The sequence below is a fragment of the Rana temporaria genome, chromosome 2 (assembly GCF_905171775.1).
Source record: "Rana temporaria chromosome 2, aRanTem1.1, whole genome shotgun sequence".
NCBI lineage: Eukaryota > Metazoa > Chordata > Amphibia > Anura > Ranidae > Rana > Rana temporaria.
In genome coordinates this window covers 453,625,459-453,641,036 of record NC_053490.1, presented here as the reverse complement: position 1 = coordinate 453,641,036, position 15,578 = coordinate 453,625,459, and the positions used below count along the sequence as shown (strand labels likewise).

Sequence of the window (15,578 nt, the reverse complement as noted above, 5' to 3'; positions counted from 1 at the left end):
GACGCATGGGCGGAAGTGACGTTTTGACATAGTTTCCACCTGCTATGCTATGGAGACGGTGGGGGACATCTTGCCCTCACTCGTATCCACACCAAGCAGCGTGAAGGACCCGATCGCCTCCGGTAAGCGGCGGAGGGCGCGAGGGGGGGTGCCCCTTTCCCACCACCGATGACGGTGATCTTGCAGCGAATCCACCGCGGAGACCAGTTATCGTTTACAGGACTGGCCACAGAAAAGATGGATATCTCGGTTGTGGCAGCAGCTGCTGCCGTTACCAAGATATTCATCTTTAAACTAATGATGTGATCCCTTTGTTCAGTCCTGCTGTCTCGCTGGTTTTGGTTTCGCTTATTTGTCCATCTCCTACCTTATATCTTTGGTTCCCTAACTGATTTGCTGATTTAACCTCTGTTGGAGTGTAAAGATTTTGCCTTTTGACTGTCCTTGCATTGTAACTTGCTATTGTGTCAATAAAAAACTTTACTGTTAAAGTGGTGACGTATATGTATGTGAGCCGGTCCTTAAGTGGTTAAAGGAAAGATGTCTAGATTTACCTAATCTAAAGGCACTCCGGTCACATGATCTTCCAGGGGCCGGCTTCAGGGGACAAGAGCATGGTGGCAATGGCTGCAGTGCCTGGGCACTGAGATCACCCATAGACTTGCTACGTGGCATCTGTTGTCGGCTGTCCCTTTCGCCAGGAGCCAGTCATGTGACTTTGACCATAGCGTCCATAGATTAGGTATGTATACACATCTTTCCTTTACAAGATAGTTAGTATAGGGCTGTGAAAGTAGATTTAAGCTTGGCTAGTTTAAGGTTTACATCTACTTTGGATCAGTCTTGGATGACAGTTTGTTTATCATGCTGGCCATTGCAGCCAGCCCTACAGATTATCACAATAGAATAGGTTTTAGTTCTCGCTAGAATTTTAGTAGGTATACCTCCTCTTTAGGTAATTTTTAAGCTGGCATTTGGATACAGATGATTTTCATGTACAGATTTGTCAAAGTGTTAATTTTGTGTTGCACTTACAAGTTGCTTGTTAACATTGCAGAGATCCAGATAAATATGTTGGATGAGAAGCTGGTGAAGTTTTTAGCCATGCAAAGAATCCAGGAGATTTTCGCATCAAAAGACAATCCTGTATCAAGTGCCAGCCGACTGCAGCCACCTCCTTCGAGCGGACATCAAGCTGAAGGTGGGTTTGGTGTATTTCAATTGGTGTGATTGTTGTACTGATATCAGGGAGTTTGTGTGACCTAAACAGATATGTAGACCACCTAATGTGTTATAGTATCAGAGTCTGTGTATTCAAAAGGCTACTAAACCAGAATTAAGTCAGTTTGAGCAGATCTGCATTGCCAGAGGAGCAGTAAATCCTAATGGCTGTGCTGTACAGCAAAGCAGAAATACAGACTGCTTATTGTAGAAAGCAGATCTACACCACCCACTATAACCCATCAAAGTGTGGACCCCATTAGACCTCTGAAGGCATGCTGTGATATCTGGCAGCAAGCAGTCAGTAGCAGGTCCTGTAGGTTGTGAGGTGGGGCCTCTGTGGATCGTTTTTTCCCAGCATGTCCCACAGATGTCATTGATTGGATTGACATCTAAAGAATTTGCAGGACAAATCAACACCTCCGCCTCCTTGTGTACCTCAAGCCATTCTTGAATTGATGAAATGAGACCAGACCACCATCTTCCAATGCTCCATGGCCAGTTCTGATGCACATTGTAGACAGGTTTGGCTGTGGACATGGGTCAGCATGGGCACCCTGACTGGTCTGCAGCTATGCAGCCCCATATGCAACAAACTGCGATGCACTGTGTGTTCTGACACCTTTTTGTTGAAACCTTTTTACAGCAACTTGAGTTATAGTAGCTCTTCTATTGGATCAGACTATACAGGATATGAGGATACATTAGAGCAGGGATATGCAATTAGCGGACCTCCAGCTGTTGCAGAACTACAATTCCCATGAGGCATTGCAAGACTCTGATAGCCACAAGCATGACACCCAAAGGCAGAGGCATGATGGGAATTGTAGTTTTGCAACATCTGGAGGTCCGCTAATTGCATATCCCTGCATTAGAGGAACTGAATTTCTTCTCTTGAGAAGAGGAAATTAAGGGGCGGATATGATCAACATGTACAAATATATCCAGTCAGGTCCATAAATATTGGGCCATCGAAACACAATGCTAATATTTTTGGCTCTATATACCACGACAATGGATTTGAAATGAAACTTTAACTGCAGACTTTCAGCTTTAATTTGATGGTATTTGCTTCCAAATCAGGTGAAAGTTGTAGGAATTACAACAGTTTGTATATGTGCCTCCCACTTTTTAAGAGACCAAAAGTATTGGGACAATTGGCTGCTCAACTGTTCCATGGCCAGGTGTGTGTTTTTCCCTCATTCTCCCATTTACAAGGAGCAGATAAAAGGTCCAGAGTTCATTTCATGTGTGCTATTTGGAATATGTTGCCGTCAACTCTCAATATGAGATCCAAAGAGCTGTAACCATCAGTGAAGCAAGCCATCATTAGGCTGAGAAAACAAAACAAACCCATCAGAGAGATGGCAAAAACATTAGGTGTGGCCAAATCAACTGTTTGGAACATCCTTAAAAAGAAAACGCACCAGTGAGCTCAGCAACACCAAAAGACCACGGAAAACAACTGTGGTGGATGACCATAGAATTATTTCCCTGGTGAAGAAAACACCCTTCACAACAGTTGGCCAGATCAAGAACACTCTCCAGGAGGTAGGTGTATGTGTGTGAAAGTCAACAACCAAGAGAAGACTTCACCAGAGTGAATACAGAGGGTTCACCACAAGATGTAAACCATTGGTGAGCCTCAAAAACAGGAAGACCAGATAAGAGTTTGCCAAGCATCTAAAAAAGCCTTCACTGTTCTGGAACACCACCCTATGGACTGATGAGACCAAGATCAACTTGTACCAGAGTGATGGGAAGAGAAGATGCACATGTAGATGTAATTTTGTCACTGTTTCACAGAAATATGGTAGTTCATTGAGAATTTTTAAAAATATTGACCTCGGTGAGGAGATCTTTCTTTCTTTCTTTCTTTCTTTCTTTCTTTCTTTCTTTCTTTCTTTCTTTCTTTCTTTCTTTCTTTCTTTCTTTCTTTCTTTCTTTCTTTCTTTCTTTTTCTTTTCGCCAGTGCTATCATTACATGTTACACCCTGATTTATGGATGTAACATGTTAGAAAAGGTAAACTTAGAAATGTCAGGTTTTAATTGCTGTGTCCCAGTTGTGGTGATTTCCCCTAGATTTGGTTCTACTGACCCCAATGGTTTTACCTGGGCAGTGAGGGAGACTCCCCTCAGTGAGTTTTTTTTTTTTTTTGTGAGTATGCAATTAAAACCCGAAAGTGTTTTTTACCCTCCCCCTGCTCAACAAAAATGCAAAAAAAAAAAAACTAGATTTATCGCTACGGCATTACCCTTGGAAAAATCTGCTATCACCAATGTTTACATCTTTAAATTGTTGTGTAGCATATGATAGAATTTTTCTTTTCCCTTGCTAGCTTACCAGTAAAACTTGCATTAGGATGTATAAGCATAGTACAGTTGCTTATGTTCTGTTGTTTGCATCCATACAGCTCAGAAAAGAGACGTTCAGGCCAGAGCAGTCTTTTATCCCTTGATGATGGGCGTTGGGGCTCCCGTTAACATGTGTTATCGCACTCTCTACATTGGCACAGGTACATTATTGCTGTACTGCTCAGATCAGTGAAAATCTGCTGTAATGAGCAAAAATATAATTGTATTCTTGTGACTAGAATTTTTTTTCGCATACTGTGCTAAAATTTTTATATGGCGAATCTATGAAGATTGACACTTCAGGGCGAAAAAAAAATCCCCTAAATACATGAACTTGGACTGCTGATCACTCAGTTCTTTGTCAGTCATCAGCTCTATATTGTCCCTCCAGTGCTCACTGGAGTGCTGGGCTGTGCCTAGCTAAGAGACTGAGACAACTGCCGTCCATGCATCTGTGTGGATCCCAACAATAAAGTCATGATCTCTTTAGAGTCTGTACTGACTCTGTGACCTTGGTTGAAGTGGATGAATAAGGGTCACAGGCGTGCAGAACGAAGTGCACTCTTGTGAGAAGTAGGGCCAAAAGAGCTTTGGCTGTACTACGACTGTAAGGTGGTTGTAAACCCTCTCGTATCCCCAGTAAAGTGACTGACCTCAGGTGATGCACAGAGATTAAACCAATCCTCCTACATAAGTATTATTTACCTGCAATATTCTCTTCCCTACACCCCTTCAAAAGGGCAGAATTATGTTAAAATCCTTTATCTGTCATGAGCACAGAGAGGGGGCGGAGAGCTGCAGTTGGTGTGTGAGAGCAGATTGGCGGAAAAACCCACAGCACACAGGAGCTGTGTTTTTGAAAATTCAAGCTGTTCTGAGCTCCTTCCCCCATCAGTTTTATCTTGGGTGTCAGGAAAACTTCTCAGAAGTGAGACATACTAATAACAGAGGAGCGAAACACCAGAGAGAAACAACACTTAGGCAGACCATACACGGTGCATTTTTTTTTTTTTGCAGGAAAAAACTTTTCATGATTCCCCCAGCAACACAGGCAGTGCTGATAGGGGATTCATCAATTGCCTTCTTCCAGTAGGGAAGCGGGGGAAGGCGGTGATAATTTCAAGTGAATTCGGCAGGTTGGTTGTACCAAGTTGATTAACTTGGTACATTCAGCCTGCCAACTACTGGTTTCAATCTCGGCCGGTTCAGCAGATTCGACCTGTGTATGGCCAGCCTTAGGCTCCATTCACATCTAGGCAGACAAATTCGCGGCGTTTTGTCCCGCGAATTGCGATTGTCCGCCTAGATGTGCCCCTCTATGGAGATGGTTCCCGGGACCTTTTTTCAGGCGTTCGGCGTGGAGATGTGAACCATCTCCATAGAGGGCAATGTCTTTTCATCCCTCTGGCAGCAGCGGCGTCGCACTACAGGCGACAAAACGCCTACATGTGAATGGGGACTTAGAGCTTTGGGGAGAGATGAGTAAACACTACATCTACCCCATCTACCTCAAATGCGTGGATGGGGGAAATCGGGTCAGTGTGTGGTTTTTTTTTTTTTTTTTTTTTTTTTATTGCTTTCAACCCGCTGACTTTTCTCTATGACCTGGTCTGTTCTCGAGTAGACTAATCTCAATACCTGTATTTGTTTTCCTAGATTGTTTGTGCCAAGTGCTGGCACTGAACAGCCACCCCCGTGTAAAACAGTGTAAAACATTGTTTTCTTTAGAACCTTTTTATAAATGAAGAATTTCCTGAATATTGGGGAAAGGAAATGCAAGGTATCTACAGTGAGCAGACTTTCCTCCTAATTCCAAGAGTATTTGAAGAACATGAGCATTTTTATGTCCCTGATCCCGCATTTTGGAGGAGATAACATGACCTCTGTAATATATGTTCTGAATATAGGACTTTAGACACCCAATAATACTCCTCCTATGTGGAATGTATATCTCTATTTGGGGAGTAAAATATTAACAGCTTGCAGAATCCTTGCATTTGACAAGAAGGGTCAGAGATGACTTTCCCGCATTTTTTTTTTTTGTGGGTGGGGGCCATGGTGAGTTGCGTCTCAGCTTGGCTCCCTCCTCCTTCCGCCGCCGGGCCAGTAGCAGAGTGCAGCGGTGCCTTGCACATGTGCAGTAGGGACCCAGCGTGAAGCCGTAATGCTACACAGCCGGGTTCCCTTACTTGCAATGGCAGCACCCCACAGCTGATGTTTCCATCAGCTGCTGTGCCGACATCGCTGGACTGCAGGACAGGTAATTGTCCTATTAAAAGGCAGCAGCTGCAGTATGTGTAGCTGCTGGCTTTTAATGTTTGCGGTGGAGGGTGGACTAAAACTCTCAAAGCATGGTCTCTTGGGGGTAGTGTTTCTCAACTGTAGTCCTCAAAGCGCCCCAACGGGTCATGTTTTCAGGCAGTTTGTGTTGCCATAAACATTATCTGTAAACGGGACGTGCTTTTTAGTTGAGTCAAAGCCCATTCGTTTGCATCACTTTTATTAGTTGGTATGCTGTTTTGACTATAACAAAATAGGTATTGGCAATTTATAATGCTCGGAAATTGGAAAAATAGTGTTTTCTGTATATCACTGTTGCTTCAGATACATTCCTACCTGTTAGCAGAGCACTGTCTGAAAAAATGTGCAAGTAACGTTCCTTCATTACAGTAAGAGTCTGTTCAGTGTGTGTTTCTCCTTCATACTGCAGGGGCAGACATGGACGTGTGCCTTACAAACTATGGTCACTGCAACTATGTGTCTGGCAAGCACGCCTGCATATTTTATGATGAAGTAAGTATGATTCAATTTTAAAATGGCATATTTTTGTGTGTCCAGTCTGTGTAATTGGAAATGTCTGTCTTTTGTGTCATTATGGGACACGGAGTTGTAATCCTTTGGGTTATAGTGCCACCTACACAAGGATTGTCAAAAAATAGAATCAAACAAAAATAAGTCCAGCTAAGGATATGAACGCCTCACTACTAGTCCTGCTGTTCTGGTGCTTCCACCTCGCTTTCCACTAATGGGTAATGGGCTGCTTGTAGCGCGTCTGCTGATAGTTCTGACATCTGCAGCATGAAGTCGTGTTGTCCTTTTGCTGTTAGTTTCTCCTTGGTTACATCTGTTGTAACTGGGTCCTTTTGCCCTTTTGGTTTTGGGAGTGTTTTTTTTTTTTTGTTTGTTTTCTTTACTTTTCGAGCCAATTTGCCTCTCCAGAAGATCCTGTACTTGCAGCCTTAGTGGCTGCTGAGCTATCGGTTGCAGAGGTTCACTCACATTTGTATTGGATGTGCTTACCCCTGAGTTGTTTACTTCTGCATTTACTCCAGAGTTTAATGAATCTGTTTTGGCTCTTATTGATGAGGCAAGCACCACCCTGAACCTAGAGCCTGTGTTCTACCGGGCCCCCTCTTTTACGCTACAAAGTATCCTGGAAACCAGCCTCCTTGCTTCCCTGGCAGTCTTTTTATCATCATTTTGTGGAAATGTCATTCATTCTTCCTCTGCCTTGCCTTTAGGACTGACATAACAAATGTCTTATGGTTGGGGTCAGGACTGTTGTGGCTACCTGCCAACTGACCCCTTTTGCATTTCTCACTAGGCAGTCTCTATGGGATTTCATTTTTTAGGGCTTATGCTCTCAGGGAACAAGTTCCTGTCTCTACCTGCAGTCCATTCACTTTTAGAGGTTGAGTTTGTTTTTTTGTTTTTTTATCTAGCATAGGTCCGTCTCAAGGATGGCTGGCCAACTGCCTGTGTTTTATAAACATCTTTTTTTTTTTTTTTTTATGAATGCTTGGTTGTTTGGGCCTTTGGTAATCTCTGCTACAATTAAAAGGTATTTCTGCTGTCCATTGACCCTTCATTTTCTACCTGTAAGCCTGTTGCTGCAGTCTTGGCAGTTGCCCACCCCTTGATTTATTGCTTGGGGACCTCCCTTGGTTTGAGGGTAGGTTCCTGTGCCCTGTAGGGTACAATTATAGATAATGTTGACATTCCAGTAGTTTTTTGGAGTACAGTACAGAGCACAGGTCCCTCTAATTTTCTGTGACCTAACTGCGTTCTAAAAAAAAAAAATTGAAGCCTGACAGTGGATGGAGTTATATTGGTATGCTGGGGGGTAGCTTCCAACAAAGCATTTTCCAGGGTCCAGTCACTTGAAGGTAGCAGTATATAACCCATGTTATAGGAATCTGTCCTGTACTGTCAAGATAATGGATATTGCGCTTCTGTCAAAATTCCATTTTTTTTTTTTTTTTTTTTTATAACCTGCGTTCTCGGGAAACTAAGTATCTATTTTTGTTTAAATGGCTTGATCAGCCATGTACTGGGTGCTTGTTAAATACGCAGACAGTGCTACCTCAGCAAACATATTGGACGTCAAAATGGGACCATGTGCTTTTGCTGCCCTGGGGATTCCACCGTGAACTAAAATGGTGGTACTACAAGCTTTCATATTGTCTGTGGCCACACAGCTCCCGTTTTCTGAATATTTTATACATGTTTGTCCTAGAAAATGAATTCCGAGGGTGGGAAAAAAATGTGCCTGGTATTGTGGACATCCTCTAGTGCTCATTGTCTGAATGACTCTAGTCTTGGTGCCATCTTACAAAAAGGCAGCAGGGGAAATCCGAGTAAAGTCAGAACTCCTCATCTGCATAGCGATTCTGGCTCGGGGACACCGATATTCATGGAGCCAGAAGGTCAGCATGAGAGTCGGGGAACTCGCGTTTTATTTTGAACAAGATTTTGTTGTGCAAAGTAATTGGAAACAATGTGATGCTAACCTTTTTTCCCTCCCTCTGCATTCCTTACTTACAGAATACAAAGCATTATGAGCTGCTGAATTACAGTGAACATGGTACGACTGTTGACAATGTCCTTTATTCCTGTGATTTCTCTGAGAAGATCCTCCCTACCCCTCCCAGTAGTATTGTTGCCAAAGTGCAGAACGTTATAAGTAAGTTTCACATAAAGTACATTGCCTACAATTTAATTGATATATTGTGCTCATATCGGTGGTGTGTAAAAATAAGTGCAAAGCTTTTTGTGTGACTTTATAGTTTTTAGTGTGTTCTCTTCTGTAATTGTACATTTTGCTGACTAGTGCATATATTTGTCATTTTGGTCCATCACTACCAGGTGTGGGATTCCCTTAATCAGTGAATTCTATCTTAAATACCTCCTTAAAAAGAAAAAAAAAATCGTTTTTACTGTTGCGATGTTTTTGCAAGAATAAAGGCTTCTAAAGTGTGTGTATTTTTTATGGGTTATAAATCGTGCAATAGTTGCGCTATTTCAGACCATGTGCTGGATATCGGTATGTGTCGAATAAAATAATTAATACTACTTGGAACGTTGCTATTTCCATTGTGAAATCTCGGCTTATGAAATGATCAATAAAGATGGCTGTGCTGCCCCCCTACGCTCTGTACTCCATATAAAATATATATATATAGTACTGAAAAGTGTTGTGCATTTGTATTCAGCCCCCTTTTACTCTGATGCCCCTAGCTAAAGGGGTTTTTATTAAATTTAGAATATAGAGTCCACCTGTGTGCAGTTTAATTGCAGTATAAATATAGCTGTTCTCTGAAGCCCTCAGATGTTTTTTTTAGAGAACCTTGGTGAACAAACCGCATCATGAAGGCCAAGTTTTAAAGCGGGGTTAGGTTATAAAAAAAATAAAAAAAAATGTCCCTAGCTTTGAACATCTCACGGAGCATTTGAAAATGGAAAGAGTATGGCACAACTGCAAACCTACCAAGACGTGGCCGTCCACCTAAACAGACAGGCGGGGCAAGGAGAGCAGCCAGGAGGCCCATGATCACGCTGGAGGAGCTGCAGAGATCCACCGTTCAGGTGTGAGAATCTGTCCACAGCACAACTATTAGTCGTGCACTCCACAAATCTGGACTTTATGGAAGAGCGGCAAGAAGGCCATTGTTGAAAGAAAGCCATAAGAAGTTCCATTTGCAGTTTGCAGGAAGCCATGTGGGGGAAATGGCAAACATGTAGAAAAAGAAGGTGCTCCAACAATGCCCTGAACACAAGTGTTGAGGCGGGGGCTGAATACAAATGCACGCCACCCTTTTTTACATTTTATTTGTAAAAAATGTTGAAAACCGTTTTATCATTCTTCCGCTTGAGGTTCACAAAGCACCTGCGGGTAAACATGGCATCATATGGGCATACACTGTAGTACACCCCTTGTGAACAAGGCCTTGGAAAAAGACCTGTGCTGCAATCCTAGGTGAAACCATCTGTTCTTAAACATTGGAGGGCCGTATTACATTTTTCTGCTTGACTCACCAGATTTCATTTCATGTTGGTGATGCAGTTTTGTAAGAAAAAAGAAATCTCGCTACCCCTTAACCATGTGATAAACTTGGAGAGTCGCCAAATTAAGAGTACCAGACAGAACAAACGAAATTGGTGACATACGAATGTGACTGATAGCATATAGTTATGTATCACTAATATGTCAAAAAATTAAATAAAATTAAAAAGCATCAGTTGCTATTTAGAAGCAATCTCGTGCCAATCAGTGAACATAAACCAATATTTATGATATAATTGAAAATTAATATTAAAATGAATAGAGGTTTATATTGAAATCAAATAAATCAGAAATATAGTTAATAAATGCTGTACACCCGTGCTCTGTACCAAAATCCAACATCTGATGGAAAACGTGTCCAAAAAAGGTGATGACTCCTCCACCAATCAAAAAAGTGGCTCCTTACCGACTTGCCATGATCCCCTATGAAAGAGGATCACTAAAATCGTATAACCAAGGATCTCGCTCCCACCACGCAGCTCAAACAGACTCGGTCTAAAAAAAAAAAAAAAAATTTGATGTCATCCAGTGATAATTGCAGATCACCAACATATATGCCCAACCTGGTATTTTGAGTTCTAGATATCAAGGCCATTGTTGGAAGGAAGCTCAGTGTAACAGAGGGTTATTTACACTGAGCTTCCTTCTAACAAAGGCCTTTATCCATTGCTTTAACCAGTTGCCTACTGTGCACATACACCCCCTTCCTGCCCAGACGAAATGTTAGCTCCCGGCACTGCGTCGCTTTAACTGACAATTGCGCGGTCGTGCGACGTGGCTCCCAAACAAAATTTATGTCTTTTTTTTTTTTTTTTTTTTTTTTTTTTCACAAATAGAGCTTTCTTTTGGTGGTATTTGATCGCCTGTGCGGTTTTTATTTTTTGGGATATAAACAAAAAAAGAGCATAAATTTAGGAAAAAAAAAAACATTTTTTTTTTTACTTTTTGCTATAATAAATATCCCATTCTCCGTTTAGGCCGATACGTATTCTTCTACATATTTCTGGTAAAAAAAACAAAAACGCAATAACCGTATAGTGACTGGTTTGCGCAAAAGTTATATTGCCTACAAAATAGGGGACATAATTATGATTTTTTATTTATTTTTTTACTAGGAATGGCAGCGATCTGCGTTTTTTTTCTTCGGGACTGCGACATTATAGCGGACAAATCGGACACATTTTTGGGACCATTCACATTTATACAGTGAACAGTGCTATAAATATGCATTGATTACTGTATAAATGTGACTGGCAGGGAAGGGGTTAACCACTAGGGGGCGGGGAAGGGGTTAAATGTGTAGCCTAGTCAGTGTTCTAACTGTAGGGGGAGGGGGGTCTCTGGGGTAGGTGACCGATCTGTGTCCCTATGTACAAGGGACACGGCATCGGTCTCCTCTCCCTGACAGGACGTGGAGCTCTGTGTTTACACACAGAGCTCCACGTCCCTGGTCAGTTACTGGGCAATCGCGGGTGCCCGGCAGCCATCGCGGCCGCCGGGCACGTGCAGTTTTCCCAGTAACGCGACGGGTGCGCGCGCGCCCCCTAGCGACTTCTAATGACAGGACGTCATATAACGTCCTGTCAGAACAATAGAGTATTCTGCCCGCCGTCATCTGACGGCGTGCGGTAGTAAGATGGTTAAAGACGGAGTCTGTTTGAGCTGCGTGGTGGGAGTGAGATCCTTGGTTATACGCTTTTAGTGATCCCCTGTCATAAGGGATCATGGCAAGTCGGTAAGGAGACACTTTTATTGATTGGTGGAGAAGTTATGACCTTTTTTGGTCAGGTTTTCCATCAGATGTTGGATTTTGACACAGAGCACGGGTGTACAGCATTTATTGATAAAGCATTTATGGACTATATTTCTGCTTTATTTGATTTCGATATGAACCTCTATTTTAATAATTTTCAATTATAATATCATATAAATATTGGTTTATGTTCACTGATTGGAACGACATTGCTTTTAAATAGCAACTGATGCTTTTTATTTTATTTTTTGACATATTATTGATACATAGCACATAGTTATCGGTCACATATTCGTAGGTCACTAATTTTGTTTGTTCTGTCTGGTATTCTTAATTTGGTGACTCTCTAATTCTGTTTATCACATGGTTAAGGGGTAGGTACAGTAATCTTTTTTCTTCTTCTGTTCCTGTACCATTTGTTTACATGATAATCGCAGCTCTCAAATTGAACACACTGTAATTGGGTTACTGCTGTTCCCTTTTTTTAGCGCAGTTTTTTTCCATTTTCTATATGCTGCAGTTTTGTTACCTGCACACAGCCTGGTGGTAATTTGACATATTGTCGTTTTTATTGCAAGTATTACAAATGTTCTTGGCGGATTCATCTAGAAACAGTATTACGTGGGTTCAACACTCTTAACTAATGCAGTTTCATGCGAAACCTATAAGAGGTTATCTGCAATGAAAACTGCATTGTAGAAACAATAGATCAAAAACGCAGAAAGCTGAAATTGTGTGCAAATCTATTTCCGTAAAAGTTGTGTCCCACCTCCTACTACCTTTCCAGCTCCACTGTTAGTGTAGTCACTCTTGGCTACAAATCCACTGACATGCAATTGACAAGGTTTGGAGGGGCAGGTACAATTTTAACCACAAAAAAGCTTTTCTTATACATTTTAGACCTACTGATGGCTTTCACATGCTACTTTTCATTTACGATAATGCCATACAATCATTTGAGCGCTGCTCAAACTGTTGGTGGCATAAAAATCCTGTATAAAATGCCCAGTTTGAACTGTGCATGTTCAAGCTGGGGTATGGTAAGACATTGCAGCTAGTTCCACACCTTTTTAGTGTTCTGCTAAAATCTAGTTGCTGCAGATAACTGAGACTTCTATTAATATATACTTGTTTTGTTTTTTCCAATCCAGAGCGCCGCAAGAGCCAAAATCCAGAGCCGGAACCTGTTAAAGAAGAGGTTGTCATGAGCTCTCAGGGACAAGGTCCCCATGCACAGCCATGTAACTGCAAGGCCAGCAGCTCTAGTCTTATTGGAGGAAGTGGAGCGGGCTGGGAAGGCACAGCTCTTCTACACCACGGTAGCTACATTAAATTAGGCTGCATCCAATTTCTCTTCTCTATCACAGAGTTTGCAACAAGGCAGCCGAAAGGAGAAAGTGATGCCTTAGCACAAGACCTGGACTTAGAAGAAAAGCTGCCTCTAAAGTCGCCTCACCAGGTGCCTGTTTTACGATCCAACTCTGTCCCTTAGGAGCCAAGCATCAAATCTCTTAAGGGATTTAGGACTCTTCTATAAAAGGACACACTTGTCAGAGCGACCATATGAGGCAGCCTCCCAGGACCCTGTTTTTGGCCAGAAAAAGTTTGCACATTTGCATGATATGAAGAAACTTCACCCTTTTTCCTCTCTACTTTGCTCAGTTTTTAGGGGCATTTGCACATATATTTCTATCATACATTTCATATATTATAAATATATATAAATATATATTTTTTTTTTTATTGTAAAACTCAAACAACCCTCCCCTGTTGTGAACTTACCTCGACACTCTAAAATCTGGAGACCAGACAATTTAAAACAAATAGGATTTTTTTTCATCATGCCGCTGTAAATGAATAGGACACAAACTCATCTATTTTGTGCAAGTGAGAATTTTATATAGTAAAACCATTTTTTTTTTTTTTTTTTTTCATGAAATATTTTCCTCATTTTGTTACCTTTACAAATGTCCCACCGTAGAACCTTTCACATGACCTCAACTGCAATAAAGGTTACCTCCCTCCAAGCTTCGAGAACCACATTCAAAGTTTTGTACATACACAGACGGCTGCCCTTTTTTTGCCCTGTTCATTTTTAAAAAGTTTTAAAATGTATACAGTGCCGCGTGTGATGCCTTTTGGCTCCTGTCTGTTGTAACAAAACATTTTGTTGTATACATATTTGTCCCCCCCCCTTTTCTTTTTTCTTTTCTTTTCTTTTTTTTTTTTTTTTTTTAATGTAATACTGCCACTTCTCTTTGAGGAGGTTGGAAAAGCTAGAGTCAGTGTAAATATAATTGTATTGTTTTAGATTTTACAAAACCTTTTCCTGTATTCTGTATATATATACATATATATATAAAAAGTTGATTCTTTCTGAGCTTGTGTTTAACTTTTTTAATATTGACTATGATGACCAGATTGATTTTGCACCAGTAATAAAGAAGTGTTTATGCACCTGTAGGCAGTTGATGGAAGGCAAACGTATCTGTTCTATTGTCAACAGATATTCCCACACTACAATGGAAAGTGAAGGGAAATCTCCCTCAGCAGGAATACAGCCAGCAAATAAAAACTAGCAGAGGTTGTCTGTTTTGAAAAAAATAAAATTCAGCTATCCACCCAAGCAATGTGAATTTGGGAATCTCCCCCTCTGCACTCCTGTATTCTGACAGTGGGGATCCTGGTTAACTCTTCCCCAATCTAGCAAAATCAAGAAATGTTTTGGCAGAGGTTCTACTTTTGCTTCACCCAAAAAGGAAAGTTCTGCTTGTTTACCTGTTCCCACCTCCCCCTTTAACAATTCAGATATTTCACCCCCGACGACTGCGGTACCATTCACAAAGTAGTGTGCTATGACTTATCTTATGACTGATATGTCAAATGTAACATGTCAGCTAATGTAAATACATGCTTATAGACTGTATGTTATAACATCTGTTCTCTTTGCTCACCTGTTTAGTGCTGATGCATGCTATCATGATGTAGTAACATGCTGGGAAATTACACACAGTATGGTGTGCTGTGGTGCCATCACTTTTGAATGCAACTAGGCAGCACATCACACTTGCAATTTAATGTATTTCAACACAGATGTGAAACATTTGTACAGTCTCAAAAAGGAAAAAGTGTGTGTGTGTGTGTGTGTGTGTGTGTGTGTGTGTGTGTGTGTGTGTGTGTGACCTGTATATTGGTGTGCTGCAAGCCAATTTAAATGGACTTATCAAAGGGCACTTCAACACATTATGTAAATGGAGTCTACATGTCCTGAAGCATTCCAGAGCCTTGGTATTCAAAATAACCGTTCCATTAGAGTGGCAGTAGACAGATCAATCTCCCACTGGAAATGACACTAGGTGATCAGCCTACCTGTTGCTGGAATTGTGTAATGCTGCAACCAGCTCCTGATCTCCACAGCTCTGCTGACGGATGCACCGCACTGAAAGAATTGTCCACCTTTCTAGAGGGCAGTGTTTCACAAATGGCCACAGGTTTCCAATGTGTTTAAAACTATATTTGATGGCTTCTAATGATTAAAAAAGGACCTTGTCAGAACACTTCTTTCCCAGGCCTAATGCTCTTCTCCGGTGCTGTAGGCTGCCATTGCTTGATTTGCCTGCTCTAGGAGCTAGCTCTGCTTTTGGCTTTCTATATGAACTGCCTGCAGGGCTTGAGGAGACTTGCATGTGTTGGAATAACAGGTTTCCCTGAAACGCTAGCATTGGATTAACCCATGCATGGTTTTGTCGCAAGCAATGCTTGACTGACTCTTGTCAGTTGGATTTGTTGTACCTGTGGCTGTGTTTCTAAAGATTCCTCTAAACCAGGTGTCTCCAATTTCTAAACGGGGACAGTTTACTGTCCCTCAGACATTAGGGGGGCCCGATGTCTGCGTCAGTGGGAAG

The 15,578-nt window shown here is 41.6% G+C and overlaps 1 protein-coding gene across 1 annotated transcript in view; it reads left to right on the top strand.

Annotated features, from left to right (window-relative positions):
- PHF12 (PHD finger protein 12) overlaps positions 1 to 14,053 on the top strand; it is a 96,276-nt gene extending 82,223 nt beyond the window's left edge. Inside the window, exons 11-15 of the mRNA XM_040338535.1 lie at positions 1,058 to 1,201; positions 3,637 to 3,738; positions 6,288 to 6,370; positions 8,402 to 8,540; positions 12,825 to 14,053. Coding sequence (XP_040194469.1) covers positions 1,058 to 1,201; positions 3,637 to 3,738; positions 6,288 to 6,370; positions 8,402 to 8,540; positions 12,825 to 13,165 — 809 coding nt within the window. The 3' untranslated portion in view covers positions 13,166 to 14,053. The remainder of the gene's footprint in view (positions 1 to 1,057; positions 1,202 to 3,636; positions 3,739 to 6,287; positions 6,371 to 8,401; positions 8,541 to 12,824) is intronic.
- The last annotated feature ends 1,525 nt before the right edge of the window (positions 14,054 to 15,578 follow it).